The 14,040-nt window shown below is 43.4% G+C and overlaps 2 protein-coding genes across 2 annotated transcripts; one reads left to right on the top strand and one right to left on the bottom strand.

Moving 5' to 3' along the window:
* Window positions 1-253: 253 nt before the first annotated feature.
* LOC109732886 (BURP domain-containing protein 4-like) lies at window positions 254-1,804 on the bottom strand (the record flags this gene model as incomplete). Its single annotated transcript, XM_045230316.2, has 5 exons — window positions 254-1,021; window positions 1,324-1,386; window positions 1,460-1,525; window positions 1,602-1,661; window positions 1,738-1,804. Coding segments are annotated over 5 exons (933 nt in total), but the record flags the coding sequence as incomplete, so codon positions are not given.
* Window positions 1,805-9,767: 7,963 nt separating this feature from the next.
* LOC141025320 (cyclin-D5-2-like) lies at window positions 9,768-10,293 on the top strand. Its single transcript, XM_073500624.1, has 2 exons — window positions 9,768-10,074; window positions 10,160-10,293. Exons 1-2 carry the CDS (start codon window positions 9,768-9,770, stop codon window positions 10,282-10,284), a joined length of 432 nt encoding a protein of 143 aa, XP_073356725.1. The 3' UTR covers window positions 10,285-10,293.
* Window positions 10,294-14,040: the final 3,747 nt, after the last annotated feature.

Below are 14,040 nucleotides of genomic sequence, written 5' to 3'. Positions count from 1 at the left end.
TTCCAACGGCAGCAACTAGGATGGCGTGGATATGTCTTTCCTTCACTAGAGACGACCGAGATGGCACGGATCCACCTCTGCTCGACCATCGGCAGGGTGGTAGAAGCCAACAACGGTTCGTCCGAGTGGCCGAGATCCAAAAATAATAATGCTCAAGTGCATCATCATAGGTAATTACTTAGAGTTACTTGGAATGTAATAAAAGAAAATGTTGGTCGGCAGCAGTACAAAGACTCCCATAATCTGGCGGTGATTCAACATTTTTTAACAGGAATGTGGCCACTCGACATGATTTATTGATCAGGTAACAAGATTACATAGTTCAGCAGGAACTTTCAATATATCTAATAAAACATGATATAATTGGTAGGCATGTAGTGGCAAATAGGTTCACCACGCTTTCCATCTAATAGCTCAAAGTATTGGGTGTCCCAATTAGATGTGTTCATGTGACACATAGCTATTGCCGTCACGTGCGGCATGCCATCTTTCAAACCCTTGAGTTGCACCCTCAAAGACTGCACCTCTTTCGGCAGATGGCAATAAAATACCTCATACGGAAAATCCATAGGATGGCATGGCACCACGTTATTGTTGAGTTGGGTGACCTGTTCCACAATGTACATGGAGTTGGGGGTCTCATTTCCATGAATCCTTGTAATGGCTGCTCGTGCGCCGCTGACCCCTAATTCTCTGGTGGCGAACCTTGACATTGCTTCACGAGATGAGAAGCACATGTGAGGCTCCTCCTTGTCAACCGGTTTGCCGCATGAACAAAGGGTGTCAGCTACCTGCTTTGCCTTCGTCGAGCCGTGAGGTATCATGACATGCGAAAGGATGGTTGTCAAGTACTTTGACTCCAGTGGAGTAGAGGCAAAATGAACAGACTTTGGTGCACCATCTCGTGCAAACATGGTTCCTTTAGGAAGTGTAGTGCCGATGTGCAGATTCTTCTTCAGGAATAACATGCCGGTTTGAACTTTTATATGCCTATGTTTTGCTGGTGCGTCAGTAATGGAGGAAGCTGCATTTTTATTAATTAAAACAACACTTTAGCAGAAATATTGACATAGTAATGTTAATTTTGGAGATGAAATACATTTTTTTTCATGGGTATTAATAAACTAACACATAATATTAGAAAAAATCTCAACTTGATATGGTAGCACAAGTACTTACGAGAGTGTGCATGATTTGGATCCCAATGTACCGCATAAGCACTTGCGTCAAAACCCTTTTTTTCTACAGGAAATAACAAACTATGAGTTACTTCAAAATGAACACATTCTTCCACTTGATAAGAAACGTAGCACAAGTACTTAACAGCAGGAGGATGATCTGGATCCCAATGTACCGCGTAAGCACTTGTACCAAATCCTTTCTCTTCTGAGGGAAATAATATATGAGTTGATTCAGAATTAACACATTCTCCACTTGCTAAGATAGCACAAGTACTTACCAGAAGGTGCACCATCTGGGCTCCAAGATACCTTATATGCACTTGCCCCAAAGCCTTTTTGTTTTGCAAGAAATAACAAACCATGAGTTGATTAAGGAGTAACACATTCTTTACTTGGTAAGGTAGCACAAATACTTACCGGAATGTCCATCTTCTGGGTTCCAATCCACCTTGTAATCACTAGCCCCAAAACCTTTTTCTTCTACGGGAAATAACAAACCATGAGCTCATTCAGGACTAACACATTATCGAATTGGTAAAGTGACACAAGTACTTACTCGAAGGTGCATGTTCTGGGTTCCAGTCCACCTTATTCGCACTTGCCCCAAAACCTTTTACTTCTGCGGGAAATAACAAACCATGAGTTCATTCAGGACTAACACATTCTCAACTTGGTAAGGTAGCACAAGTACTTACTCGAGAGTGCATCTTCTGGGTTCCAATCCACCTTATAAGCACTTCCCCCAAAACCTCCTTCTTCTGCATGAAATAACAAACTATGAGTTTACTCAGAATTAACACATTCTCAACATGGCAAGGCAGCAGAAGTACTTACTTGAAGGGGGTCCCCAATGTATGGCATACACACTTTCACCAAAACTGTCTTTTTCTAGAGGAAATAACAACCTAGGAGTTAATTCACAATTAACAAATTTCTCTAGTTGGAAAGGTAGCACAAGTACTTACGAGAAGGAGGATCCCAATGCACCGCATAAGCACTTTCACCAAAATTGTCTTTTTTTAGAGGAAATAACAACCTAGGAGTTATTTCAAAATTAACAAATTTCTCTAGTTGGCAAGGTAGCACAAGAACTTATGAGAAGGAGGATCCCAATGCACCGCATAAGCACTATCACCAAAACTGTCTTTTTCTAGAGAAAATAACAACCTAGGAGTTAATTCACAATTAACAAATTTCTCTACTTGGCAAGGTAGCACAAGTACTTACGAGAAGGAGGATCCCAATGCACCGCATAAGCACATTCACCAAAACTGTCTTTTTCCAGGGAAAGTAACAACCTAGGAGTTAATTCACAATTAACAAATTTCTCTAGTTGGCAAGGTAGCACAAGTACTTACGAGAAGGAGGATCCCAATGCACCGCATAAGCACTTTCACCAAAATTGTCTTTTTTAGAGAAAATAACAACCTAGAAGTTAATTCACAATTAACAAATTTCTCTAGTTGGCAAGGTAGCACAAGTACTTACGAGAAGGAGGATCCCAATGGACCGCATAAGCACTTTCACCAAAACTGTTTTTTTCTAGAGAAAATAACAACCAAGGATTTAATTCACAATTAACAAATTTCGCTAGTTGGCAAGGTACCACAAGTACTTACGAGAAGGAGGATCCCAATGTACCGCATAAGCACTTTCACCAAAACTGTCTTTTTCTAGAGAAAATAACAACCTAGGAGTTAATTCACAATTAACAAATTTCTTTAGTTGGCAAGGTAGCACAAGTACTTACGAGAAGGAGGATCCCAATGCACCGCATAAGCACTATCACCAAAACTGCCTTTTTCTAGAGAAAATAACAACCTAGGAGTTAATTCACAATTAAGAAATTTCCCTACTTGGCAAGGTAGCACAAGTACTTACGAGAAGGAGGATCCCAATGCACCGCATAAGGACTTTCACCAAAACTGTCTTTTTCTAGGGAAAGTAACAATCTAGGAGTTAATTCACAATTAACAAATTTCTCTAGTTGGCAAGGTAGAACAAGTACTTACGAGAAGGAGGATCCCAATGCACCGCATAAGCACTTTCACCAAAACTGTCTTTTTCTAGAAAAATAACAACCTAGAAGTTAATTCACAATTAACAAATTTCTCTAGTTGGCAAGGTAGCACAAGTACTTACGAGAAGGAGGATCCCAATGGACCGCATAAGCACTTCACCAAAACTGTTTTTTTCTAGAGAAAATAACAACCAAGGATTTAATTCACAATTAACAAATTTCTCTAGTTGGCAAGGTACCACAAGTACTTATGAGAAGGAGGATCCCAATGGACCGCATAAGCACTTTCACCAAAACTGTCTTTTTCTAGAGAAAATAACAACCTAGGAGTTAATTCACAATTAACAAATTTCTCTAGTTGGCAAGGTAGCACAAGTACTTACGAGAAGGAGGATCCCAATGCACCGCATAAGCACTTACACCAAAACTGTCTTTTTCTAGAGAAAATAACAACATAGGAATTAATTCACAATTAATAACTTTGGCTAAGTGACAAGGTAGCACAAGTACTTACGAGAAGGAGGATCCCAATGCACCGCATAAGCACTTTCACCAAAACTGTCTTTTTCTAGAGAAAATAACAACCTAGGAGTTAGTTCACAATTAACAAATTTATCTAGTTGGCAAGGTAGCACAAGTACTTACAAGAATGAGGATCCCAATGCACCGCATAAGCACTTTCACCAAAACTGTTTTCCTCTGCAGTAAATAAGAATTAGGCGTTGACTCACAATTAAAAAATTTGTCAACTTGGCAAGGTAGCACAAAGTATTTACTAGAATGTGCATGATCTGCCGCATAAGCATTCGCACCAAAAGCATTTTCTTCTGCAGGAAATAACAAATTATATGCGGTGATTCAAACTTGACGCACCCTCAACTTGGTAAAGCTAGTACTAGTACTTATGAGAAGATAGAGGTTCACCCCTGTCGCTGGACTCGGCAAAGGCCAAGACGAGCAAGAAAAACACTACTCATTTAAGCTTGATCGCCATGTCTAGATCACTATGAATAGAATTTCGTTGGACGAGGAGGACGGAATGGTCTAGTTGCCTATTTATACAGCACAACCATTCTTTGGTAGTGGTAGGTAACAAACACCCATTGTCTTAGCATTTATAGCGTTCCATATATAATTGGAAACCATATATGGAAAGAATTTAAATATTACCTATCTTAGTTCCTAAGGAAACGTTGTACTCCTCCAATTGCCATAATATCTGCCCGAAGATAATTCGCGAGGAAACGTTTTACTCCTATTCCTTAGTACTAATTAACTGCCATAATTTCTACCATTAAAAACTTACCATAAGTTCTCTCCCCAAAATCACTGGCTTTAATTAATTGCCATAAAAAATGGTTTTTTTACCTCGCACGCTAGCCTTGATTGCAACGTCTTGAGCTATATCTGCCTAGCTTATTATTTCCGTAATTTTTCCATACATTGAGTCTTCAAAATATTTATTAAAAGGAGTCTTCCAAATGTAGAATTTCAAATCGATTGAACATACACAAACCCTTCTTATAGCCTTTCTCCCCCAAACTCTACTACTTTTCAAGTCATGAGTCATGACTGAAGAGATAGTGATGTTCTTAGTTTTAGTTAGCCGGGGTCTAACACTGATGCTTTTGTGGCATAACTCAGGGCGGCGAGGAGGCCATCAACCTGGCAGCTGAGCTGGGAGCCATGCGACTCATGATTCAAACAGACGCTCAACCGATCCATGACGCATTACAGTAGCTTACACTACAAGAAATATGTCAACTAGTGACCTTCTGTCAGTGACCCTGGAAGAATTGGTCATAGATCTATGACCATTTCAGACCAATTGGTCAAAAGCTGTTCGGGGGGCTCCAAACCCTAAACTATAATGACCATTTTGGTCAGAAAGGTCGTAATTTCCTTACACGAAATGGTCATAAAGCAGATAGCACTGGTCCGCTGCCTTATTTCTAGCTGATCACGACCAATATAGATGGTCATAACCTTGTAAATTGTGGTGGGTTGCTATGACTATGCGCCACCTCATCAGTTTTGCATATGTGTCATGTCCATGTGGCAATTTTTGCCCCAGGTTGTGAAGCAACCTATGTTTCTGTCATTCCCAAAATTCCCAAAAAAATCTCGTAATTCTTTGGGTCATATCTTCGTCAAATATGTAAAAAACCTTCCTTGCCTAGTTCAAAAATAATTCAACAATATTCATTTTCCTATTCTGTTCAGAACAACACTTTGTGAAGGAAGTACCACTTTGGCATGTCCAAATAGTATCTATTTTCTACGGTGCTTTCCTATGCCCAAATAACCATCCTCCACCAAATGCCAGCTCAATCCATTCAATATTTTGAGCCCAGCTTCAACATTCGTATTTATGTCCAGTGTGGTACTTTGCAAAGCAAGTACCACCTAGGCTCCTCCTTTTGAGCTGAAAATTTGTGAAGACGGTCTTCTTAGTAACTGATCATCCTCAGCCAAAACTCACGCCCATTAGCCATGTACATTTCCCGTACCGCTAATCAAACACCTGGCTGCTAATTCATGTTTGAGCATCGATCGGTCTCCTCGTGAGAATCTTAGGTTGTAATTTTCTTCCTAGCACCTACCTGGGGAGTGCCCCACCCACTAGACATGCCTAGGCCGCCCAGGACACATGGCAACGCCACGGTCACGCGACGGGCATGCGAGTTTACGCGCTCTAGAGCTGGGGCCCTTGGCCACCGCCCAAACCTCGACGTATCGCCACCAAACCATGTATTTATGATTAAATAGGTACTTCTGTAACTAGAAATGATTTTTGGAAAAAAATAAATAGCAAACTATGAGGCAGCTGCAGTTCAAATTTGACCCGCTTCCAACTGAATCGGCGGAAATTTGTCTTTTTCACGAGAGGTGGATCAAAACTTTTTACACCCAACCATTTTGCCAATTGTGCATTAAATATGTCCTAGTATTTTAGAAAATTGATTTGGTCCAATTTTGCAACAATTATTTGGGAGGTCCTTCACAAAAAAACCTCCTTTTGGGCACTCGAAAAATGGAAAATGGTTTTTTCGTCCAAAGAAAATGAAAACTTCCTTAGGCAACGTTGTTTGCCATTCCAATATGCACCCTTGTGCACAATATGAGATCATTTGAACAAACTATGCCATGAATGTGGCAAAAAGATTGATCATTTGGCTTAAAAGCCATTGATCTTCACATGTGATAGCTCGTTTCTGAGAACACTTTTAAAAAATAATTGCCGTATTACAAGTTTGTTATTTTTCCTGAGAACTTGTCCACATATAGTGACACAATGCGAAGGTTTCCCGTTTTTTGATTTTTTTTGAATTTTTTATGCCCGTTTCAAAATGCGGTCAAAACGGCGGGAATAATCGTTCCTAGCTAGTGGTTGAATCTTGGAATTTTTTTGGTGTTTCTCTGACTAAATAGATACTTATGTACCTAGAAATGATTTTTGGAAAAAATAAATAGGAAACTACAAGGCAGCTACAGTTCAAATTTGACCCGCTTCCATCTTAATCGGCGGAAATTTGTCTTTTTCACGAGAGGTGGATAAAAACTTTTTACACCCAACCATTTGGTCAATTGTGCATTAAATATGTCCTAGTATTTTAGAAAAATGATTTGGTCCAATTTTGCAACAATTATTTGGGAGGTCCTTCACAAAAAACCTCCTTTTGGGCACTCGAAAAATGGAAAATGGTTTTTTCATCCAAAGAAAATGAAAACTTCCTTAGGCAACATTGTGTGCCATTCCAATATGCACCCTTGTGCACAATATGAGATCATTTGAACAAACTATGCCATGAATGTGGCCATAAGATTGATCATTTGGCTTGAAAGCCATTGATCTCCACACGTGATAGCTCGTTTCTCAGAACACTTTTTTTTAAAATAATTGCCGTATTACAAGTTTGTTATTTTTCCTAGGAACTTGGCCACATATAAGACACAATGCGAAGGTTTCCCAATTTTTTGTTTTTTTTGAATTTTTTATGCCCGTTTCAAAATGCGGTCAAAACGGCGGGAATGACCGTTCCTAGCTAGTGGTTGAATCTTGGATTTTTTTGGTGTTTCTCTGATTAAATAGATACTTATATACCTAGAAATGATTTTTGGAAAAAATAAAGAGCAAACTACAAGGCAGCTACAGTTCAATTTTGACCCGCTTCCACTTGAATCGGCAGAAACTTGTCTTTTCCACGAGAGGTGGATCAAAACTTTTTACACCCAACCATTTGGTCATTTGTACATTAAATATGACCTAGTATTTTAGAAAAATGATTTGGTCCAATTTTGCTACAATTATTTGGTAGGTTCTTCACAAAAAAACCTCCTTTTGGGCACTCGAAAAATGGAAAATGGTTTTTTCGTCCAAAGAAAATGAAAACTTCGTTAGGCAACATTGTTTGCCATTCCAATATGCACCCTTGTGCACAATATGAGATCATTTGAACAAACTATGCCATGAATGTGGCCATAAGATTGATCATTTGGCTCTAAAGCCATTGATCTCCACACGTGATAGCTCGTTTCTCAGAACACTTCTTTAAAATAATTGCCGTATTACAAGTTTGTTATTTTTCCTGGGAACTTGGCCACATATAAGACACAATGCGAAGGTTTCCCAATTTTTTTTTTGAATTTTTTATGCCCGTTTCAAAATGCGGTCAAAATGGCGGGAATGACCGTTCCTAGCTAGTGGTTGAATCTTGGATTTTTTTGGTGTTTCTCTGATTAAATAGATACTTATCTACCTAGAAATTATTTTTGGAAAAAAATAAAGAGCAAACTACAAGGTAGCTACAGTTCAATTTTGACCCGCTTCCACCTGAATCGGCGGAAATTTGTCTTTTCCACGAGAGGTGGATCAAAACTTTTTACACCCAACCATTTGGTCAATTGTGCATTAAATATGACCTAGTATTTTAGAAAAATGATTTGGTCCAATTTTGCTACAATTATTTGGTAGGTTCTTCACAAAAAAACCTCCTTTTGGGCACTCGAAAAATGGAAAATGGTTTTTTCGTCCAAAGAAAATGAAAACTTCCTTAGGCAATATTGTTTTCCATTCCAATATGCACCCTTGTGCACAATATGAGATCATTTGAACAAACTATGCCATGAATGTGGCCATAAGATTGATCATTTGGCTTGAAAGCCATGCATCTTCACACATGATAGCTCGTTTCTGAGAACACTTTTTCAAAATAATTACCGTATTACAAGTTTATTATTTTTCTTGGAAACTTGGTCACATATAATGACACAATGCGAAGGTTTTCCAATTTTTTGATTTTTTTTGAAATTTTTATGCCTGTTTCAAAATGCGGTCAAAACGGCGGGCATGACCGTTCCTAGATAGTGGTTGAATCTTGGGAAAATTTTGATGTTTCTATGATTAAATAGATACTTATGTACCTATAAATGATTTTTGGAAAAAATAAAGAGCAAATTATGAGGCAGCTGCAGTTCAAATTTGACCCGCTTCCGGCTGAATCGGCGGAAATTTGTCTTTTTCACGAGAGGTGGATCAAAGCTTTTGACACCCAACCATCTGGTCAATTATGAATTAAATATGTCCTATTGTTTTATAAAAATGTTTTGGTCCATTTTTGCAACAATTATTTGGTAGGTCATTCACAAAAAACCTCATTTTGGGCACTCGGAAAATGATTAAAAATAGCTAGAAAGATAAAAATGCATGCAAATTGGCGATGATCCAAAAAATGTGGTCTAACTTGAGAGAAAAATTTAGTTGTGCCGTTTTGCAAAATATTTTTTATAGCTGCTTCACAAAACACCCATAGTTTTAGTACTTAGAAACTATTTTAAACCATAAATTTTCTGAACCAATCAGGGCTCTTCCCACGGATCACCCCAGTTAGCCGATCTGAACCGTCCACCTCTCTGCAGCCCAATCCAAACCCTAAGCAGCCCGCGCCCGCCTCTCTCTCCCCCTCTCCGCCGCCTCTCTCTTTCCCCTTCTCCTCGATCCAGATCCAACCCAAGCGCCGGTGCTCTGCAGTCCTCCACCGCCGCAACGTCCCCCGCCGCAGCTCCTCGTGGGAGCCACGCCGGTGCTCTGTGCCGTGCAGAGCCCCATCTCGCAGCCGCCGTCGGCCGGCGCGCCCACCGCGTCCCCGCTCCTCCGCCCCGACGCCGACTCCGAAGACGGCGACAACGGATCCGCTGCGTCCCCCTCCCTGGCTCCCGCCCCCACGAGCTCCCCCGGCGAGGACAAGGAGGAGAAGGCGCCCGCCGATACCTTCGGATCCCTCCGCCTGCTCGCGCCCTTGCTCCCTCTCCGCCTGCGGGGCCGCGACGAAGCGGGCGGGCGTGAGGGCCTTTACTTGCGGGGCTCGTCCAAGTGGCGGGCGACCGGTGGTGGCGGCACCAGCGTCATCGCGAGGGGGCCGGAGGAGGCATCTTCCTGGCCATTGCCTACTTCGACCACTTCTTCCTGGTAATCAATCACCGCACCGCTGCTGTAAAACAAATTTAGTCTCTCTACTTCTTAGGAACGGGAGGATGATGTGGTTGTGTGCGTGCAGAGGACGGCCATGCCGTGGGTGGCACGGCTCCTTTCCATGGCATGCGTCTCCGTGGCGACGAAGATGGAGTACTGCGCGCCGGCACTGTCGGAACTCGACGCCGGCGGCAGCTACAAGTTCTGCTCCGCCTCCGTCCGCCGGATGGAGCTGCTCGTGCTGTCAACCCTCGGCTGGCGCATGGACGCCGTTACTCCCTTCCATTACCTCCCCTGCTTCTCTTCCCGGCTTGACCGGCACGACGACTGCGGCGGCGGCGGGCATGACCCCGCCCGCGTGGCCCTCAAGTCCATCGGCTTTATCTTTGCCACAACCGAAGGTGCATCTTCATCCTGCACACCTTCTTAACTAAATATGGATCTTTCTTGCATTTTGTCTGACTGATATGTGCTGTGTTCATGCAGCCGGCAGTGTGCTGGATTACAGGCCATCTAGTATGGCTGCAGCTGCAATCCTGGCTGCATCCTATGGAGCTCTACTGACCAAAGAAGCACTAGAGTCCATGAAACACTGTTTTTTAGACTACTAGGCATGACTGCTTCTTCTTGGCCATGTCTGTTGGGAATCGTAGCATAATTTTAAAATTTTCCTACGCTCACCAAGATGCATCTATGGAGTATACTAGCAACGAGGGGAAAGGAGTGCATCTACATACCCTTGTAGATCGCGAGCGGAAGCGTTCCAATGAACGTGGATGACGGAGTCATACTCGCCGTGATTCAAATCACCGATGACCGAGTGCCGAACGGACGGCACCTCCGCGTTCAACACACGTACGGTGCAGCAACGTCTCCTCCTTCTTGATCCAGCAAGGGGAAGGAGAGGTTGATGGATGTAGCGGGTCTCGGCAGGGCTTCGCCGAGCTTCTGCGAGAGGGAGAGGTGTAGTAGGGGAGGAGGGAGGCGCCCAAGGCTGTAATACTACTGCCCTCCCTCCCCCCTTTATATAGGCCCCCTGGGAGGGGGGGCGCCGGCCAGAACCCATCTGGTGGGGGGGCGGCGGCCAGGGGGGTGCCTTGCCCCCCAAGGCAAGTGGGGCGCCCCCCACCCTAGGGTTTCCAACCCTAGGCGCAGGGGGAAGGCCCATGGGGGGGGGGGCGCCCAGCCCACTAGGGGCTGGTTCCCTTCCCACTTAAGCCCACGGGGCCCTCCGGGATAGGTGGCCCCACCCGGTGGACCCCCGGGACCCTTCCGGTGGTCCCGGTACAATACTGGTAACCCCCGAAACTTTCCCGGTGGCCGAAACTTGACTTCCTATATATAATTCTTCACCTCCGGACCATTCCGGAACTCCTCGTGACGTTCGGGATCTCATCCGGGACTCCGAACAACTTTCGGGTTTCCGCATACACATATCTCTACAACCCTAGCGTCACCGAACCTTAAGTGTGTAGACCCTACGGGTTCGGGAGACATGCAGACATGACCGAGACGCCTCTCCGGTCAATAACCAACAGCGGGATCTGGATACCCATGTTGGCTCCCACATGTTCCACGATGATCTCATCGGATGAACCACGATGTCGAGGATTCAATCAATCCCGTATACAATCCCCTTTGTCAATCGGTATGTTACTTGCCCGAGATTCGATCGTCGGTATCCCAATACCTTGTTCAATCTCGTTACCGGCAAGTCTCTTTACTCGTACCGCAATGCATAATCCCGTGACTAACGCCTTAGTCACATTGAGCTCATTATGATGATGCATTACCGAGTGGGCCCAGAGATACCTCTCCGTCACACGGAGTGACAAATCCCAGTCTCGATCCGTGCCAACCCAACAGACACTTTCGGAGATACCCGTAGTGCACCTTTATAGTCACCCAGTGACGTTGTGACGTTTGGCACACCCAAAGCACTCTTACGGTATCCGGGAGTTGCACGATCTCATGGTCTAAGGAAAAGATACTTGACATTGGAAAAGCTCTAGCAAACGAAACTACACGATCTTTTATGCTATGCTTAGGATTGGGTCTTGTCCATCACATCATTCTCCTAATGATGTGATCCCGTTATCAATGACATCCAATGTCCATAGTCAGGAAACCATGACTATCTGTTGATCAACGAGCTAGTCAACTAGAGGCTTACTAGGGACACGTTGTGGTCTATGTATTCACACATGTATTACGATTTCCGGATAACACAATTATAGCATGAACAATAGACAATTATCATGAAAGAAATATAATAATAACCATTTATTATTGCCTCTAGGGCATATTTCCAACAGTCTCCCACTTGCACTAGAGTCAATAATCTAGTTACATTGTGATGAATCGAACACCCATTGCGTCCGGGTGTTGATCATGTTTTGCCCTAGGGAGAGGTTTAGTCAACGGATCTGCTACATTCAGGTCCGTATGTACTTTACAAATATCTATGTCTCCATTTTGAACACTTTCATGAATGGATTTGAAGCGACGCTTGATATGCCTGGTGTTCCTGTGAAACCTGGGCTCCTTCGCAAGGGCAATAGCTCTAGTGTTGTCACAGAAGAGAGTCATCGGGCCCGACGCATTGGGAATCACCCCTAGGTCGGTAATGAACTCCTTCATCCAGACTGCTTCCTGTGCTGCCTCCGAGGCTGCCATGTACTCCGCTTCACATGTAGATCCCGCCATGACGCTTTGCTTGCAACTGCACCAGCTTACTGCTCCTCTATTCAAAATATACACGTATCCGGTTTGTGACTTCGAGTCATCCAGATCTGTGTCAAAGCTAGCGTCGACGTAACCCTTTACGACGAGCTCTTCGTCACCTCCATAAACGAGAAACATATCCTTAGTCCTTTTCAGGTACTTCCGGATATTCTTGACCGCTGTCCAGTGTTCCATGCCGGGATTACTTTGGTACCTTCCTACCAAACTTACAGCAAGGTTTACATCAGGTCTGGTACACGGCATGGCATACATAATAGACCCTATGGCCGAGGCATAGGGGATGACACTCATCTTTTCTCTATCTTCTGCCATGGTCGGGCATTGAGCCGTGCTCAATTGCACACCTTGCAATACAGGCAAGAACCCCTTCTTGGACTGATCCATATTGAACTTCTTCAATATCTTGTCAAGGTATGTACTCTGTGAAAGACCAATGAGGCGTCTTGATCTATCTCTATAGATCTTGATGCCTAATATATAAGCAGCTTCTCCAAGGTCCTTCATTGAAAAACACTTATTCAAATAGGCCTTTATACTTTCCAAGAATTCTATATCATTTCCCATCAATAGTATGTCATCCACATATAATATGAGAAATGCTACAGAGCTCCCACTCACTTTTTTGTAAACACAGGCTTCTCCATAAGTCTGTGTAAACCCAAACGCTTTGATCATCTCATCAAAGCGAATGTTCCAACTCCGAGATGCTTGCACCAGCCCATAGATTGAGCGCTGGAGCTTGCATACTTTGTTAGCATTCTTAGGATCGACAAAACCTTCCGACTGCATCATATACAACTCTTCCTTAAGGAAGCCGTTAAGGAATGCCGTTTTGACGTCCATCTGCCATATCTCATAATCATAGTATGCAGCAATTGCTAACATGATTCGGACGGACTTCAGCTTCGCTACGGGTGAGAAAGTCTCATCGTAGTCAACCCCTTGAACTTGTCGATAACCCTTAGCGACAAGTCGAGCCTTATAGATGGTCACATTACCATCTGCGTCTGTCTTCTTCTTAAAGATCCATTTGTTTTCTATGGCTCGCCGATCATCGGGCAAGTCAGTCAAAGTCCATACTTCGTTTTCATACATGGATCCTATCTCGGATTTCATGGCTTCTAGCCATTTGTCGGAATCCGGGCCCGCCATCGCTTCTTCATAGTTCGAAGGTTCACCGTTGTCTAACAGCATGATTTCCAGGACAGGGTTGCCGTACCACTCTGGTGCGGAACGTGTCCTTGTGGACCTACAAAGTTCAGTAGTAACTTGATCCGAAGCTTCATGATCATCATCATTAACTTCCTCTCCAGTCGGTGTAGGCACCACAGGAACATCTTCCCGCGCTGCGCTACTTTCCGGTTCGAAAGGGGTGACTATCACCTCATCAAGTTCCACTTTCCTCCCACTCAATTCTTTCGAGAGAAACTCCTTCTCTAGAAAGGACCCGTTCTTGGCAACGAAGATCTTGCCTTCGGATCTGAGGTAGAAGGTATACCCAATGGTTTCCTTAGGGTATCCTATGAAGACGCATTTTTCCGACTTGGGTTCGAGCTTTTCAGGTTGAAGTTTCTTGACATAAGCATCGCATCCCCAAACTTTTAGAAACGACAGCTTAGGTT

The sequence above is a fragment of the Aegilops tauschii genome, chromosome 6 (assembly GCF_002575655.3).
Source record: "Aegilops tauschii subsp. strangulata cultivar AL8/78 chromosome 6, Aet v6.0, whole genome shotgun sequence".
Lineage (NCBI taxonomy): Eukaryota > Viridiplantae > Streptophyta > Magnoliopsida > Poales > Poaceae > Aegilops > Aegilops tauschii.
This window is presented reverse-complemented; position numbering and strand designations above follow the sequence as displayed.